Here is a 19,546-nt window from a genome sequence, read left to right as displayed (position 1 = left end):
TGTCATAAAATCATGATGTATCTACCATGTATTAATGCATCTTGTATTATTATTATTTTTTTTATTATTATTAATGCATTTTAAGATTCATCAGGGGTCACAAATGTTGTCACAGTTTTATGGAAAGTGTTGAATTTGAACCATTCGATTTATTTATCACAACATCTAATTAACAGCGATATGAGCAAACTTCAGTAAAAGATTGCAGAACCCTGATCTAATCCAGCCATGCCAGCTACATCTAGTAATAATCAGAATAATTCAAGTTTTCAAAAACATGGAAGGAGGTACAATTAACATGTGCCCACCTTTTGCCAATTACAACGCAACGCCATAAGACATGGCTTCCTACACTAAATTGATACATTCTGCGTTCGGTTAAAAAGGCCCAGATTTAACACCGATTATTGTATAGTTCTGTAAAAACGTTTGCGTCATTTTTTGTTTTGTTTTGTTTCGTTTCCTTTTTTTTTTTTTTTTTTTTTTTCCATTTTATTTATTCAACATAAACATGCCTGACGTTTTTCTAAACATGCATTTTCACTTGACCATTATGTAATTTCTGTTTGTGTGAGCGAAAAATGTCAATGTGGTTGTGTTGTGTTGTCCCGGTGGTGGGGTATGGAGAGTTAGTTGCCATGGTGATTCTGCGGCTCAGTCGGGAGCTTTTATGACGTCACCGTAGCCCCTGTAAGCGGTGACTGTAGGGATAATCATCTGGCTAGTTTAGCAAACGTTTTCTACAATGCCCCCATCGCCGTCCTTTCAGATAAAACACCCGCAAGAATGACGGGGACTTCGAGAAGTGGAACATGGAGGCTCTCTCCCGGAGTCTCACCGGCGCAACCGAGCGAGGTAACGCGGGCACTGACCGCGGGGGCTCGCCGCTTAGCTACCGCGCAGTAAACATGCTAGCTAGCATTGAAGACAGCATTTTATATCCGCTCCCTTGCGGCTCTCCCATACCAACTTTTCGTTTACTAACCATACGTAACTCCCCTTTTTTTTTTGTCGTTATTATGCTTTGGGGTCCGCCTAAAATCAGCTTCAACTAGCTGCTAACTCTGGCTGCTATCAGCAGCAAGCTAACTCCCGATTTAAATGTGGTGCATCATCAGATCAACCCCTCCAAAATATCCCAAAACAGTGGCATGAAGGTCTTCATAGCATGTAATCATACCTCCATGTACCTCATACCTCTGTGTCAGACATTAGGGTGAAAATAGTGAATTATTTTGCAGTGATGGATTGGTGCCACTGATGTCAGCTTGTGACTGCAGCAGAGAGCACTCAGCATGAGTGGAGAGCATACAGACATCCTGTCAACCGCAGACGTTGTCAGAGATAGATGGAGAGTGGTAAGATCTAACTTGAAGTACCCTTTACTTTTTATTTTAATGACCAGGTGTACTTTCAAGCAGTCATTCTCAACTGGGGGCTTGTGCGGCCATTATTCGGAGGTCCAAATAATGGAAAAATTGCAAGGTGTCCTTCATTTACAATGGTGTTCATAATGCGGCGCATTCAAACTCAACTAAATCACCGCTGGGAGGTGTCACAACTAATTGTCAGCAAATTGATCATCAAAATAATCGATAATTACTTGATTAACTGCTTAATCGTGACGTTCTATTGTTTTTCTCAAAATTGTCTGGTTGTTGCTCTTTCTGATTTTGGCTTCTAAACAGTACATTTTCTGATTTCTTTAGTCCTGCTGAAAGCAGACTTAATATATTTTGCATCTAATCAAAATAAAACATTTGCAAACACGCAAATCTATTACAAAACAATGGGAATTGGCAGCCATGGTAGCCATGGTATCAATAACCTGGAATTTATATGTAGTTGAACTTGAAACCGCCTTGGAAGTGTTTGCTCTCTATTTCCAAAGCATTTGTATAAACATCACCACTCCCTCTCGTGTCTTTGTGATATTACATAATTCTCTTTTGTTAATCATTAAATATTTCAAATAAAAAAAACAATTGAATAATTGTAAAAACAAAGTGATTTATCAATCAACTTAATGCAAAATAACAGTGTATACGATTATTTGATTAATCGGTGCAATATTTGATAGTGGCAGTCCTACATGCGTCCTAGGTTAGACAATAATTTGACAGTCATCCATCCGAAATTTTAATGTATATCTTAAGTTTGATTTTTGAACTCCATGAACAGATTGGGAAAGTCGCGATGATAGGACAATACAGGTCCTAGAGTGACAACAGTTGAGAACTGCTGCTTCAGCGTCACCCCACAGCTTGACTGGCACTTATGTAAAACTGATCTTCAGGTGAGAAAGATAGGCGGCGGTGGCTTTGGGGAGGTGTACGAAGTCTTGGACCTGCTGAGCCAGGCCACCGTCGCCATGAAGGTGGAGTCTGCCACTCACCCCAAACCGGTGCAGAGGACAGAGGCGGCCGTGTTGAGGAAGCTGCAGGGTGAGTAGCACGTTGTAGCAGAAAACAAACAAACAAAAAAAAACTGTATTAATAGTTTGTCAAAATTGATGGATACTATTTTTCAGCTTTAGTCTTACACAGAAAACTTTCTGCAACTGCCTTCTATAAGCACTGTTATACAGTAATAATAATGCAATTACACAACTTGGCATTTATGCAATGACATTTCTACCCACATATGCAAGTATCAAGTATGTAGATTGTTGAAGGATTTGTGCAAATTATAACTTTGATGTGAAATAATATTGTGCTCTTAATCATCATGCGAGAGTAAAGGGACAGTCCAGAACTGAAAAAGAAGTAATTTTCCCTTCCAAGAAACCGTGTTAAAGGTTAGAAAATAATGCACATGAAGCAACTTTAACTCTGCTGTGCTGAACATGTGAAAGCTGGATCAATAAATAACTATCACTCCATATAAGATATTCATGTACACTGTACACTATTGTATATAGCTTGACTTCAATTGTCTCGATTTCCATTAACGCTGTATCTTTGACAACATTGTGCAAATCCAAAATGGAGCTTTGAATGTACCTGATATTCCAAATTTCTATGTTTTTGACAGGCAAAAATAATGTGTGTCGCTTTGTCAGTGCTGGCCGAAATGAACGCTTCAACTATGTGGTTATGGAACTCCAGGTAATTTATTCATAAGGCCTGTATGGCTCTTATTGTAGTATGTGTATTCTAATTTTACATAATTTTTAAAATGTTTAAAAATATATTATTTTGTTTTACTTTTTACCTAATAGCAATGAAGGAATTCTGATTTGGATTCTTACATTGTGTTTAAATCTAACGCGTCACTGTCAGTGACAGTTCATCCAAATTGTACATATTCCACTGTCCTTTTCTTTTAAAATGTCCAATGTTTAACTGTCCAAAGGGGAGGAACCTGGCAGATCTGCGCAGAAGTAGGGCCCGTGGTATATTCTCAGTCTCAACAACTCTAAGGCTCGGGAAGCAGATTTTGCACTGTATCGAAAACATCCACTCTGTGGGTTTCCTGCACCGGGACATTAAACCAGTAAGATTAATTGTTACCTAAAAAAATCAGTATGTTCTCTTTTAAAAAATTTCCGTTCTAAAATTTGTGACCAGCACTTAAACTTACCCGCATGGCATTCACAGGCCAACTTTGCAATGGGAAGACTAGCAAGTACCTGCAGATGCTGCTACATGCTTGACTTTGGTCTGGCACGACAGTACATGACTTCCAACCATGAAATCCGTCCCGTAAGTACATTCAAAATGAATTTAGAAACACATCAGGCAACACAAGATTTCTAAAATATTTTAGTACATCAATGCAAAAATGTGTCTCATGACTTTGTCTTTTTCAGCCTCGGTCTGTGGCTGGCTTCAGAGGAACTGTACGATATGCTTCAATCAATACTCATAAAAATAAGGTGACTAGACATTTTCTCCTGTGCATTAACTTTCAGTACCTGTACCAAGGAGGAAGGAACTGGTGTCGGAAATATTTAGAAGGCTGAAACCAAGCTTTTCTTTCTTTTTAAGATAAATGGTTAAGTATTTAACCATCATAAATGCTGTAATTTTCAGACTATAAGCCGCTACTTTTTTCCTTCATTTTGATACATGTGCCTTGTAGTCCAGTGCGGCTTGTTTGTTGATTTATTTGGGTTAATAGGTAACACTTTATTTGACAGCGTCGCCATAAGACTGTCATAATTATGACATGACACTATCATGGGCATTACTGAATCCTTATGTCATTAACTCTCGTCCCGGACATTATGTCACTAACTCCATTTATGTCCAGCTTGGATCTTTTACATCTATTCAAAAGTGAGATAATTTGCCGCATAACACTAAATGACGTCTGTCATAAGCATTTATTAATGCTCATGACGGTGTCATAATTATGATTGTCAAATAAAATGTTACCAAATAACATAATTAGCAATTAATGAAACAACTGGAGCAGTAACTGAAGAAATAATTAGCAAAGAACATGAATTTATTATTTACATTATTTGTTATTTACATCTATAGCGCTGCAATGCATGCTAGACGGCATGTTGGACAACAACAGTGTTGACAGCAGGTGGCAGCAGAGGTTGGCTGTCTCCCAAATCTGTCTGCCAAATAAAGCTTATTGACGCAGTGAAGCTTTGCAGCCAATTGGTTCAAAGCTTTACGGTGGTTCATTTGGTCTTATGACAGTCTTATGATGCTGCTGTTAAATAAAGTGTTACCGGTTAAAATCTTTTGGTGTAAAATCCCATAATACACTGAGGATAGCTGTGGCTTATAGTCCAGTGCGGCTTATCTATGAACAAATGCCGTTTTTGTGCCAAATTTGGTGGGTGGCGGCTTATAGTCATGTGCACCCTATAGTGTGAAAATTACGGTATGTGAATTACGTGTCCTTTGTCAAATATTAAATTAACAAAGTAATGTTGACAACCCTCAACTGTTAGTGATGACGTTAATATTTTAAACAAACGTGAAAATATTTTGATTGTCATCTATTATTTGTGATTGGGTTTAGGCATGATCTATTTTCACTTTGTGTGATATTTGATCATGCAGGAAATCGGCCGTCATGACGATCTATGGTCCCTCTTCTATGTGTTGGTTGAATTCATGTCGGGTCAGCTCCCATGGAGAAAATTTAAAGACAAGGTACAGTGTGTGCATCCAGACACCAGAGTCATGAGTTTATAATGTACATGCTCACCAGCCTTGATATAGGATACTACAAACTAAGCATTGTTAATTGTTGGCCTGTCGAGTTTGTGTTTAGAGTACAAAATGTAATTTCATTCTCTTCAACAGGAGCAAGTAGGCAATCTAAAAGAAGCATATGACCACCGCCTTATGCTTAATCACTTACCATCTGAGTTTAGCGCATTCCTGGATCACATTCTCAGCCTGGACTACTACACCAAGCCAGACTATGAGGTTGGCTATACGCTCACATTTGCATTTTAATGTTTGGTCCTCTCCCGACTGCCAAATTGCTGACTCGAATGTTTCCCCCGTGACAGATGCTGATGTCACTGTTTGACAGCGCTATGAAAAGCCACAATGTGCTGCACAATGATCCCTACGACTGGGAGAAATCTGACTCGGAGGACGTGCTGACCGCAGCTGCGGCACCGCCGACCGGCCAGGAGCTTACCCGCCTCACGCCAGCACACATGGGGTACATGATACTAAATATATATACAGAATCTGCATGTACAGTCATGCGAGTGTTTTTTTCTCCACCTTATTACTAACTGGTGAATTCAGTTCTCCTTTACTTAGATTGAGGTTTTTCTGACTGTGAAAGCGCTGTTCTAAAATGTGCTTTGCGAATGAGCTTCATGCCCCCCTTTTTCTCGATCACAGCATGGCTAATGCTTCAGTGCTACCAGTGGAATTGCAGAGGGAGAACACAGAGGATGTCCTCATGCTCGGGGAGCGCTTCAGCGACGCCGACAACTGCCCCCCTACTCCTGCTGTGTCCGTGCCCACGAGAGGCATATGGGATGAAATGGAACGCATTCAAAACCAGAAGCATGTTGAACCAGTGATCAGGAAGGTCAGTTCTGTGACGTGTCGGCATTCTGTTGCCCCAGTCTGCCGCACAGTTCTATTATTTGGGGTTTGGATCTCAGCTCTAGCTCTTCTATATATTGTTCCTGCAGCAATGTTGCACAGTTTGATAAAGATTTGGTGTCATAGTATTTTTGTCTAGTCTTGTATTTACCAAAATTAAACCCCTGATTAATGATCATGCACACAGCCATATTTGCTCCATCTTGTCAAGAGGCTGCGGTCCATAGGAATGTCGTTAGCTCGCACAGCAGTCCGAACTATCATGTCTCAACAACAAGCTAAAAAAGGATAAGCACTACATTTGCGAGCCTCAATTTATTAATCCAGAATGTTGTTTTGACCGCAGAAAATAACACAAACGATGATCTGCTGTATCAGTCACTAGTGGGTTTGAAGGAAGCCCTGTCAACGACCTAATGTCACATCCATTTGTAATATAGTAGCCAACGTGAAGAGGGATAATTTTGGAAAATGCATAAAAAACACAAACGACTATAACACCAGATATTTCTCAAACTGTACTGTATACTGCTCTGTGAACCTTTTTTATTTTTCAGCTCCCCACCATAAGTACACTTTAGGTTAAATCTAAATTCCAGAGTGTTTTTCAAACTATGCAGAATTACACTTTCATTTCACAAGAGCAATGAATGCGTTTAAAAAAATAATAAAATACCTGAGCTTAGCCTCAAATGGTATAAAGAAATTGATAAATCAAGATCGAAGTACAGCAACAGTACAAACTTGCATGGCAAAAGTCCACTCGCTTAAATGCTACAATTTTTTTTACAACTCTCTTAACAAGTCGTTCAAACACATATTCCCACAAAAAATGCTAAATATACTTCTAAACTAAATTACAAATGCATAAACAAACATATTGGCTCAAACAAAAACATGCATTTTGTTGGTTTTAACAGGGAGCAGCTAGATTCAGCCATGCTAGATGAGTTATGGCATATTCACTGTTGCGACTAGAGGGCAGTGCATCCACCCAAATCAATAAAGCTAAATGCAAACACTTTCAAAACAATCCATTACAACGTCACCCAAATTAAATGAATCCTCGACATAGCAAAATCTGTAGGGGTGCACGATATCCATTTTTTGAAACTGATATCGATAACTTCCTGATCCTCAAAGCCGATACCGATATCGATAACCGATAATAAATGTATATTCACAGTTTTTGAACACCTGGAGGTTAAAAAAAACTAGTGGTGGATTCAACATAGATTTGCCTTTGACCTAACCAGATTTTTCATGATGATATGAACATTATTATAATTAACAAAACAAAGACAAAAACAGTCTCGACTTCAAATAAAGTGCCAATATTTATTTTTTTTAATCAATATAATTTGAGTCAATCACAATCAATTACTCATTGAAGAGGTGTTCCCTGAACAATGAGCTCTGAACTAAAACATAAACCCAACAGGTATTGTGCTTTGTTATCAGATAAAAACATTTGGTGCTACAGGAGAGGAGACTGTTGTGGTCTTGGTCCATGAAACGACTTAACCTGGCAATTATGGGACAGCAAGCCTATCAATAACCAAATGGCCTCTCAATAACTTGTAAAATTAACACTTTAAAATGCAAACATTTGCTAATTGCCATAGTAAGGTTCATCACTCAATGATAGAAAAATAAGGCCTCAAGAACAAAAACAAAACTTTGCATAAGCCAAGGTTAGGATTCAAGTAAAGAAATACTTACAGGTAAATGTTTATAAATTTAACTGACACAAAAAGTGCAATAAGACTCTTCACAGTATCCAAAAGTAAGTAACTATGACACTGAAACGGTATAAATTTAGTGAAAGCGCATTCCTCATTATCAAATACGGTAGAACAAAAAGCATTAATGGCTTGCCTTATAATAATCCATGTAAACGGCACTGAGTGAACCCATTTTTCAATGAACCATGAGGTTTCCTCTCTGTACAGTATGAAATCCTTATCCAGCCGCTGCGCCGTCAGACCAAGCATGCTGACAGGACTAACATTACACGTCCATATGTCCGTGGTGAAACCTATAGACCCTACTCACATGACGTCACAACCACGCCTCCGCGCCATATTGTCCGTCAGCTCGTCTTGTTTACGCATTACCGCTACGTAAATTCCTCCTATTATGGCGTGTTTTTCTGCTCGTTAACATTAATAATCAAAATGGTGAAGGCGAGTGTGGCGGTTGGTTGCAATAACAGAGAAGATAGACGGAGAGACTTGAAGTTCTACCGTATTCCGAGAGACCCGAAGAGGAAGCGAGATGGACTGCTGCAATTCGACGAGAAAACTGGGCTCCAAACGATTACTACAGATTATTTAGTAGTCATTTTATATCTGGTAAGATGCATTTAATATATATTTAGAGGGTTTTGGGCTGACAACCACAATTAAGATCATTGCGAGGCTAATCGCCGACAACATACTGTTTCAAATTCAAGATGCTTATTTCTTCTACCATCATTACATTTTGAATAATATTTGGCTGGTACCAAATGAAAGAAGCTGGCCTCATCTACGGATCATCAGTTAAACAGGTGTGCCCAAACCTTTTGCAAAGGGGGCCAGATTTGGTGTGGTAAAAATGCGGGGGGCTACCTTGGCTGATTTACATAGAACAATATATTTAAACACATTTTAGCAAGCCCTTCTGTGTGTCACATTTGCTTTATTATTTTGTTTAATTCATAATTTCAACAGTCTCGTCTTTGTGGCGTTCTCTTTCGACACTCGGGCTCTTGCGAAAGACTGCTGCTGTGAAATTAAACTAGCTTCAAGTTGCTATAATTTCTCGCTGCGTATCTTCCCTGTAATGTTGTCGTACATGTCAGCGTGTCTTGTTCGGTAATATCATTATTGCGTCACATCGAACTCTTTGAAAACAGTGACTGCCTCTTTGCAAATGAGGCAGACACAGTTGTTGCGTGTTTTATTGAAGAAATAGTCCAATATCCACCTATCCTTGAAGCATCGGCCATCGCAGTCAACTTTTTTTTTTTATTGATTGTCGCCATTTTAGAAAATTGGAAATAAAGGGTCACACGGGGTAATGTTGCTTAGAGTGCTGCTCTTAAAGTTTTTCAAACTTTCGTGAGAATAGGCTGATTTTGTGTGGACAAGATAGTTGTAGATATCAGGGTAGCAGATGTCAGGCAGAGAGGGCGAAGACAGCGGGTCGAAAAATATCCATTTAGGCATCAAATATGGATCTGGCGAATGGATAGACTGAAGCTTTTCCACATAACGCCTTTTATGCAACGCATCCAATGAGTTTACAGCGTCTGAAAGCACCGGGGCTTCCATGAATTGCACTATAAATTGCACGACAAATTGAAACCATTGAGAATACGGATAAACAAAGACAGACAATGTGGCGGCCGGATACAGCGACACGTCATTCTGTGACGTTGGTGAGTAGGGTATATATGTGCCGTGCATGGTTGCCATTCAAAGTATGAAGGAGTGTGGCAATCTCATCATACTGTGCCGGTAAACATTCATCTGAAAAGTGGCAGCGGCTTGGAGTGATGAACGTGGGCTCCAAATGACGAGGTAGCCGCCTGAATCCTATGTTTTATACAAGGGAAAAGGGCTGGTCGTCTAGCGCCAACATTTAGCCACACAACTGGCTTTGACATTGGATGTGCAGTTTCAGTTGCAGCCCGCGCGTCGTCGTACTCTTTTAAAACACCATCGAAGCAATCCTGATCTTTTAAGTGGCTTATTGAGATGTGTTGTAGCTCGACACCTTTTTCCCTCCTTGTGGAACTTCAGCTTTGCATGCGTTACAAATTGCAAGTGAAGCGTTTTCCACTGACAAATCCCACACTACCGACGTCACACTAGTTGTTTTGTTAGTCAGCCGTGCTGCACAGTACTGCCGTCACTTGATCGTTACGTCACAGAAAGGGAGCGCTTGATTTTTTGTAAAACTCCCTCTTTCTAACCCACACACAGTCACTGATACATTGTACTGGCAAAACAGGAGTGAAAACAAACACACACATCCCAATCTGCCAACACCGTGCCAAAAATATTATACGTATATTATCGGTCCTATTAATAATGTTATAGGATTTATTGGGATGACGTCATAATTCCTAATATCGGACCGATAATTATCACACCAATAATTACAGTGTACCTGTAAAAATTTGACTCAAAACTTCTTTCTTATCGAATTACTTAAGTTCATCGATTAATCGTCGCAGCACTATTCACAACCATAGACAATTTAGTAAAGTCTTCAAGTAATCTAGCATACATGTTTTTGAATGTGAGAGAACAAACGGCACACAAGAAAATGTGACAACATGTGAACTCCAATAAGAGGGTCTGGATAAACTTAATCAAGATTCAAACTCTAAATTTGTGAATTGTGAGGCAGATGGGCTAACCAAGAAAACACTATGGGGCCCTGAATCAAAATGCTTGCTTAGAGTAATTTACATATAGATCCATATCAAATATATATGTTTTTTTCAGGTGGCAACTGAGGAAGAGCACAGTCCAAACCAGGCCAACCAAAGCCCTGCTGGCTCGGTACAGAGTTCTCCAAGGCGAGTACGATCTGAGACCGTATTCATGGAACGGGGTGTGCCGCTGCTGCGGAAGATGCGTCAGAGTCAGAGCTTGGCGTTTGAAAGGAGACTTGCTCCTGAACCCAAGCCTACTCTTGAGCGCTTCCTTGAATCATGGTTAGTATTTTAAACATATTTTGTGGAAATCAAACACTTTGCTGACTGCCTAACATTTTTTTGTAGTCGCGGAAAAACGCCTCCTGTTCTATCTCACATTGGAGAGAAAGCCCCGTCAGATGAACAATCTGGCACAGGTACCGGTGATCCAGAGGAAGGTGCAGTCAGCAGTGGTTTTGTCGCCGTCAACATCAGTCCTGTGGTCCAAGAGGGAGACTCCCAGGAGTGGGTGGTGCTTGAGGTGGAGCAAGGCAGCAATTCCGTACCCATTAAGTCTTCTTCAACTGAAGCACAGCGTGATGACAAAGCGGCGACCCCAAACACCGCCGACAGCGAGAACCATCCACTGCAGGAGGGCCCAACTGTAGCAGTCAGTCCTGTTCTGTCACATTGTTCTGTCGGGTCATGGCTACTTGGCCACAGGAGGCTGCCAGGGATGCTGGGGCAAATGCCCTCGGTCACCATGGGACGACCACATATGGATCAGGTAGGCGTGATCAAGCATTTGATTTGATCTCATTGTGACGCTGTACTTATTTTTTGGACACATATTTTTTTCATACTTTTTTTTGCATCAGATTCAACTATGGATACACCGGTATCGCTTTTCTGATAAAGTAAGAATTCAAATACTTACATTTGAGCGCTCGCAATACTGAGGACTGACACTGCATAATGCAATTATGTCTTGCGATTTTAATCGATTAGTGTTCAAACACAAATATAATTTGAACATGGCATAGGTTTCACTCTTAGACTAGGTTCATACTACAGGTCTTAGTGCACGAATCCGATTTGTTTGTGTTTTTCCGACTCGAATCAGGCATTAACTTGACGGTCTGAACGGGACAAGTCGCATAGAAGTGGACCATTTCAAATCCGATCTGAGTCACTTTCATATGTGGTTCAAATCCGATCTGGACCACATTTTTTCAGAACTTGACTGGCGGTCTGAACTGTCAAGACTCCCAGATCGGAATTCAGCAATTATGTAAGCAAAGAGCAAGAGGCACGAAGGACGGCAGCCATGTAGGGATTAGCGCCAAGCTTGAACTTGGGAACGGGGTTGACCACAGTAATAAAAAAATAAAATGAGGAAAAGAATAAGCCTTACAATTTTCGATTTTTATTCTGTGCGCCGAATGAGCAATATTTCATTATTGCACACATTACCGAGTCGGGGCAAACTGACGCACCCACGTCATTTCACGCACACACGTCAAGGCTCGTGTGTGTGTCTGTGTATGTGTTCTATCAGTCCATATAAACTTTGAATATAAGACTAAACCGGGATTACTAATGTCTGTTATTTGTGTCCTCTTTTTGGAAATCAAAATATGATCACTCTGGAATGACATACAGCTAGCATGTGTAATTTGTTTTGATGCTTCTGCGCATGCGGGTCTCTTTGCTGAGCGCATCTCGGACTGCAAATTAGTGCGCATGCGTGATACTAGAACGGTCTCAATGGACAAAGGCAGTCTGAATGGACACACCCAAATAAACAGATATGTGAAAAAACGGATTTGTGCATTAAGACCTGTAGTATGAACCTAGCCATATAGTATATAACACACCTTATTTTTTGCGTGACAGCTTCTCATTACTAGAGAGAACTTGTTTTCTTGCACATTCTGCTAAAATGTAGCTGGATATGGGTAGCATGCCATGATACATTTGTGTACGTTACTCATACTAACCACTAGGGGTGTAACGGTACACAAAAATCTCGGTTCGGTACGTACCTCGGTTTTGAGGTCATGGTTTGGTTCATTTTCGGTACAGTAAGAAAACAAAATGCAAAATATAAATGCGCTAGTTGTTTATTACACACGTTTGTGCTTTCAACAATAGGAACATTAGCCTATACAAAGCTAGAATTCTGCTCAAAAAGTAGCGGGTATTTAAAGATAATCCAACAACAATTTGCCTTTCAGACCCCGCGTATTGGTCAGCTTTCTTTCTGAAAGAAAGAAGAGAAAAGAAGTCCTGTGCTAAAGAGGAACGCAATCCAAATGACAAAGATTTTAACATGTGTTTTACAAATGAAATGCCTCAATGAATCTTTTTTTTCTTCTTATGAACGGTTTTCAAAAGCTTTATTGGTGGATTTTCTCAAGTTAAAGCGCCACACAGAAATTAATAAATGTAATTGTGTAAGCAGGATATGTGTATTATTCTTATTATTTAATTACAGGTGTTTTAGCTCATTTCAATTTATTTCATTTTAATGGGCTATTATTTATTTTATATTTTTTTTGTATTTTACAATTGTGATGTAGTATTCATTTCTATTGTATATTTTATGTTGTATAACTTTAGTTCGTATGTGAATATTAGTTCCTACTTGTTTTGTTGTGGTAGGAGGGTTTTGTATTGAACACAGGGCCGTGTTGGTTATTATTATAGCAGAGAAGACAGCAATAAATCAACAAAGATAAGTCAACTGTGCCCCTATCTACCATTCAAGAGATCTGATGGACTCAAAAAGTGGGTTACGATTGCATATTAGTTTGGAAATCGACCGTATCCACCGTATTTTTACACGAGTTACTTCCGGTCTGCCCGATCCTAGCTACCGGTAGTAGTATTGACGCAGGAGGGTCGCGTCTCACCTCAAATAATAAACTCTGCCGTTCTTTTCGCGTGCGTCGTGTTGAGCCGCTTCTGGGACGCGTCTAACACGCGGCCGCACTGCAACTGGTGTGCGTTGCCTGATTGACTTTAACGCCCGCGTTTCACTGCGTTCTCGCGGCGGCCACGTTGTCGCGCCGTTGATGTTTCTGGGTTATACTGTTCTACCGTGTTGGTCCTCATTATAGTAGAGAAGACGGAGTAAATATAATCTACACAAAGAAACTGTAACCCGATCGACTCACAGCCTCGAAAAGTAAGGGTTACATTACGTCAGAAACTCGTTCGGTACACCTCCGTTCCGAACCGAGCACCACGTACCAAAACGGTTCAATACAAATACATGTACCGTTACACCCTTACTAACCACTCCTGCATGTTACTATTCATAAGCTTTTGTTTCTCATTCTCATTTTAGATGGCCAAAGAGAAGTGAAAACCATTGTAACTCCTTTATTCAATAAGAAAGTTTGCAATATTGTTTCTTTAATGTACCATATTTTCCACCTATAAGGCGCATCGGAATAAAAGGCGCACCTTCAATGATTGGCCTATTTTCAAACTGTTTTCATCTATAGGGTGCGCTGCATAATAAGGCGCAGTAGTAGTAGTTGTTGGGGTTGCATTATGCATCCACCATATGAAGCTGCGTTAAAGAGAATGTCATGCCGTGATTAATATTGATCCATATGTGAGGCGCATTGGATTATAAGGCGCAGCTTTTAAGAAAATTGAAGGCTTTTAGGTGCGCCTTATAGTGCGGGAAATAACGGTAATTGTTAAACTCGCACACCTAATCACTTTGTTCTTTCCAGTCTTCTAGCGGCACACCGCAATCTCCTGCGCTCGAGAAAAGTGAAACCACACCTCTTGAGGCCCCGTCCAGCAAATCCGAAGAAATCCCTGGACAGCTCCCAAAGGATGGAGGGAAGACTGATTTGGTCCCTTCATCGTGCCCGCTCAAAGGTTCAACAACTCTTGCAGCAAAAGACCCAGAGACTGATTCTGGTTTGCCGGACTGCTCATCAGATCTGAACCAGCAGCCTCAAGCGATTGTTTCGTTCTTCGCTTCTTTAAAGCCCAAAGACTCTCCCTGCTCTCCAAAACTAAGCCGGATCCCAAGACGGGATCCCGGCACTCCCCCGGACTCTCCGGGAAGGAACGTCCACCGGGATAGGCGAAACCGCTGGAGCAGCCCTGTCCACGGCTCGCCCACCCATTCCCCTTCTCCGTCGCTTTCTTGTGAAAACCTACAGGTCACTCTCCCTCGAGAACGCCTGTCCTCAGAAAAAGGCTCCAGGTCGGACTGTGGAGGGGAAGACCCTCTTTCTCTGTCCTCTTCATCTGGCAGTAGAAGTAAAATCCCACGACCCATGAGCGCCACCTTTGTTCCCGAGCAGCTCGGCGGCAGACTCGTGCCTCATCCACCTCCTGGGAAACCATCGGCAGGCCCATGTGCTGACCACAGGTATGACACAGTAAACACTAAACTCTCATAAACAGCATTTTCATTGTTTAAGAAGGCTTAATTTTTGGCTAAGGTATACATTTAATATGGAACTACTGCTCATCACATAAACAGCAACGTGCCGGCGCAGTGAATCATTGTTTTGGTAGCACGAACACTTTCTTCAATTGCAACTTTGGCCTAAGTGAAATGGAATACTACATTCATACCACATATTGACCGTCAACCGATATGGTGTTTTTAGGAATGAAACTTAATATTATCCCTACATGTCTAAAAGCCTCTGTACTTTTCGTATGTGTTAAATTGACTCCTAACTATTTTAGTGGCTTGTTTGTTGTTATACCAGAGTGGCTCTGTTTTCAAGAGACAAATTCAAGTGTGTCTCTAACATATTTGGCCAGTAAGGATGACTTTAATTCTTATAGGTGGTTAAAGAGGTTGAGAATTGATATTCATTTGCATTAAGAAATGGCATAAACGTGCTGAATAGTTTAAACACTTAACCTTGCAAACGCCTAAAGCATGCTTACCTTCCCTAACAAATAGAAAAATAAATAACGGTACATCCAGAAGTTCATGGAGTTCCTGGTATTAGAAGAATTGCTGATAAAGTTCATTTCTGACTTCAATTTTGGAAGCAATTTAAATTTTATTCAGCATAAACTAATTGGAGTTGTCCAATAATGACTTTTTAACCGATATCCCAATATTGTCCAACTCCAAAAATCCGATACCAATATCAAACCGATACATACGGTCGTGGACTTTAACAAAGTATGGCAAATTGTATTGTGATTCCCCACTAGATGTGTTAATAATGATAAATGTGACAACTTAAAGGTTTTCCAAATAAACACGGTGAAAAATAAGAGACGAACTTCAACTGAAGTTTTGGGAAAAAGTGCCTATATTGCCCCACTATATTTATTGTTGAAATCAAAATGTGCAAACATCAGTTTTTTGGATCACGTGCCAATAAGACGCTGCCATCTGCTTATTGGCCCAAAACCGATGTCGATATTAGCCGATATCCTTTTAAAATTCTTGTATCGGCAGATATTATTTTTATTATTATTACCCGATAATAGCGGACAACTGTACTGCGTCACAATTTTTTCTAAATTGTTCCCCAGTGTCAGTGTCTTCAGACCCAACACAAAAAGTCGTGTCGCATCGCAGTGATATTTGTAATCTAGTTGCGCAAATTTCTCAATTCACGTTTGTTCAGAACATCACATTAGGATTTAATTGATAGGTAGTGTTTTCTATACTTTTCATGCTTCCAATCTTTTTATCTGTCTTAATATGTTTATAATGTGTTGAGGAGTTAAAACATTTTTAAAAGCATGTTTGAGAACGGGCTATTTTTCTGGACTATGTCACTTCATTTCTATTTTCTATAATGGCCTCACTTATGGGTAAGTCTGTTGTTAGGTTTGCGCTAAGTGATTTTGGCATCGCATTTATTAGAGGGTAACTAAATATGAAGAAATACTGTATGAGTGTAAACGTTTTTTACCAGATAATTATCCAGTAGCTTCTCTTTTTTGAGGCGGCGGCGGTTGCGAGTACGTGCCAGCAGCACAAGCGATGCGGACTCCTTGTCCAATCTAACCCAGCAAGACCATGGCGGGCTGCTCGTCAACCCGCCACCACCCCGGCCTTGCAACTCCTCCGTTCTGCAACGCTCACTGAGTTGCTCGCCATCCCGTCAGGAGCCCCGCGACGGTAGGCCACCACCTCTGGGACGTAGCCGCTCTCCGTCTAGCTTCTCTGGGTCTTCTTCAACGCCTCCTCGTCACGGCCCCCTGCAAGCCAGGTCGTCCGGGCAGACTTCATGGGCCCCAGACTCCATAGGAAGAGGTTTAATCAAGGAGGGTAAAGGCTCAAGGAAATTAAAACGATGATTAACAGGCAAAACTGATGCGGCTCGCATGTGTAAATACAGTATTTGCTTAAGGGAATGTGTACTGTATGTAATGTAAGAAACAAATGTATTTATTTGCTACATTAGCTCATATTGATTAATACCTTGAAATGTTCAAGTGATTATGTCCATACACTTCAGGAATGTTTGATGAAAATGGTTGCAACGTGGTGCTATCAACTGAGTTTTAGGGAGTTATGTTGAAAAACCTCAAAATGCAAATTATATTATAACCATGATATGCACTTGTTAGAGCTACGAATTTTAGTATATGCGGCACCTACTTCTACTCCAAAAAGGCGACTTGTCTGAAAATAACAGGAATTTGAACAGAGCTCAGTAATAATTAAAAAAATAAAATGAAAAGCAATATTTTAAATCTTTAAACAGTGCAAAAGACTGCATCAAACTTTATCCACGTGTGTTTAGTGTCACCCAAATTATCATTGAGTATAATTTTGCACGGGTGGAACCTTCTAAAGCCAGCAAGCAGCATGTTTGCAAGTTTTTTCTCCCCAATGTATAGCCTATGTAAAAAAGGGAATGTTAACCATTTTGAGCTTCAAACCACTGAGCAAGTATATCCACTTGTTCTTGGATACACACTGAATTCATGTCCAAAAGGAATTTAAGCTTTTCAAGTATCAAAAGTATGTTTTTATTTGTTATGTTTTTATTTGTAAGTTCTAGAACTAGAAGTGTAACTGGTTACAAGAAAGGTTTGGAATGTTAAAAATATTGAAAATGTACTTAATTCCGGGAAACATTGTTTTGGAATTCCAACAGCTTGGAAGTCTGCAGATTGTGTTCAACTGTTTTGTTTATATTTACAGATAAAACAGCAATAGTCTGTTTTTGCTGCAACATTATCAAGTCGTAAATCAGTCATTTGTAAGGCTTTTATATTATTTTACTGAATGTGTATTCCAATGTTTGACATGCCCAATCTGAGACCAAAAAAACTAAACTGTACAAATACCAAGAGTAAAGTGGTAAGCTTACATATGCTTTTAGATCACTTAAACCCCGTTGGCAAAACCAGGGAATGTCCACTATTAAGCAGGAAAACCCTGCTTAGTAGAGATCACCACAAATATCTCTGCATCAGCATATTAGAATGTACAGGATTTTATTCATGATTGTAAATGTGCATGAGTCATTTTTTTTTATTTGTACAATTAGCATACATATCTGTATTTTTACATAGCTGCTTTTGATTATGTAAATACATAATTTCCACAAGCCAAAAAATGTGTCAATTTTGGTGCGTTTAATGCCATTGATAGAATAATAATCCAATAATAGTGAGTTTGAAAAACTTGGTTTTAATACAATTAGACATGTGCCGATTACCGCTTTCAAGTTATACCGTGTTATGGAAACGTCACGGTTTCAAAACCGCAAAAAAATTCCGTCATACCGTCCCTAAGGTATTAGCTATTTTTTATGTCTCAAAAACGCAGGGAGAAATCCCTTGCTTGCAGCTGCAAGGTTTAACACTCACTCACTGGTTGTTCTTTAGTGTCAGTGTGTTAGTTGTGTTACACGATGGCTGGAGGAGGTGAAACAACAACTTTTTCCCCATCGAAGAAAACGAAATCGCTGGTGTGGGAATACTTGAGCAACGGAAAAGTTACAGATGGGCGCAGCTTAGAGGAGGAGGGCAAACCGACATGTGAAACATGTTTGCGTAGGGTGGCAGCTGAGGAGGCAATACCTCCAATATGATTTAGCAGTTTTAGAAAATAAGGTTAGGTAAAGGTTAGTAAACACTGTCATGAACGTTTCCCACCAGCTACGAGAGTTAATTTCAGCATGTTTAGTGTGTCAAGCGGTGCTAAAACATGTTTTTTTTTCTCTCTAGCAACTGTGTTGAGGAAAAAAAGTGTGTGCATAATATAAACATGATATAAGCCATACACACGCTTTTTCCAGAAAATATTTCACTTATTTTTGTTCTGATGGTAATAATGTAACACATTTTAGAGATGTAATTGCAATACCGTAATATTTTGGCTTAAGGTTATCATACCTTCTGAATCTCATACCCGCACATGCCTAAATACAGCAAATGTTTCAGAATTCACATACGCTCACATATATAATAAAGATTTCTGTTGCTGTTCAGAACGTATTTTACTAAGAGAACTTTTTTTTTGACTGGTAAAAAAAACAAAACAATAGTTCTTATTTCATGTAAATTCATGAATTGCTGAATGTTCATTTACAGTGCATTGTTTAAAACATTTAAAATGAGAAAAAGGCTAGTATATACAGTGTATCACAAAAGTGAGTACACCCCTCGCATTTCTGCAGATATTTATATCTTTTCATGGGACAGCTGACAAAAGATACTTTGACACAATGAAATGTAAACTGTGCAGCTTATAAAATAGAGTTAATTTATTTTCCCCTCAAAATATGTAACTCAAAATATAGCCATTAACATCTAAACCCCTGGTAACAAAAGTGAGTACACCCCTTAGAAACGTACATCCCTAAATGTCCAAATTGAGTACTGTTTGTCATTTTCCCTTCAAAAATGTCATGTGACTCATTATACACTCAAAATATAGCCATTAATATCTAAACCCCTGGCAACAAAAGTGAGTACACCCCTTAGAAACGTACATCCCTAAATGTCCAAATTGAGTACTGCTTGTCATTTTCCCTCCAAAAATGTACAATGAGTCGCATGACATTTTAGACATAATAGAGGTAATTTATTTTCCCCTTAAAAATAACTCAAAATATAGCCATTA

At 39.7% G+C, this 19,546-nt stretch overlaps 1 protein-coding gene across 2 annotated transcripts; it reads left to right on the top strand.

Moving 5' to 3' along the window:
• The first annotated feature begins 597 nt into the window (after positions 1–597).
• ttbk2b (tau tubulin kinase 2b) lies at positions 598–18,942 on the top strand. 2 transcript variants are annotated; one of them, XM_057823545.1, is made up of 16 exons: positions 598–855; positions 1,242–1,358; positions 2,297–2,444; positions 3,034–3,107; positions 3,355–3,495; positions 3,600–3,704; positions 3,812–3,877; positions 5,028–5,120; positions 5,274–5,399; positions 5,486–5,643; positions 5,832–6,024; positions 10,541–10,752; positions 10,819–11,239; positions 11,331–11,369; positions 14,202–14,854; positions 16,410–18,942. In XM_057823545.1, exons 2-16 carry the CDS (start codon positions 1,296–1,298, stop codon positions 16,762–16,764), a joined length of 2,847 nt encoding a protein of 948 aa, XP_057679528.1. In that variant the 5' UTR covers positions 598–855; positions 1,242–1,295; the 3' UTR covers positions 16,765–18,942. The 2 variants fall into 2 exon arrangements, with proteins under 2 accessions (XP_057679528.1, XP_057679529.1); XM_057823546.1 differs by lacking the exon at positions 11,331–11,369 and having other exon boundaries at positions 601–855; positions 16,410–18,938.
• The last annotated feature ends 604 nt before the right edge of the window (positions 18,943–19,546 follow it).

This window comes from Corythoichthys intestinalis, chromosome 19 (assembly GCF_030265065.1).
Source record: "Corythoichthys intestinalis isolate RoL2023-P3 chromosome 19, ASM3026506v1, whole genome shotgun sequence".
NCBI classification, from domain to species: domain Eukaryota; kingdom Metazoa; phylum Chordata; class Actinopteri; order Syngnathiformes; family Syngnathidae; genus Corythoichthys; species Corythoichthys intestinalis.
The sequence above is the reverse complement of the archived record's forward strand: the minus strand, read 5'-3'. Positions and strand labels throughout refer to the sequence as shown.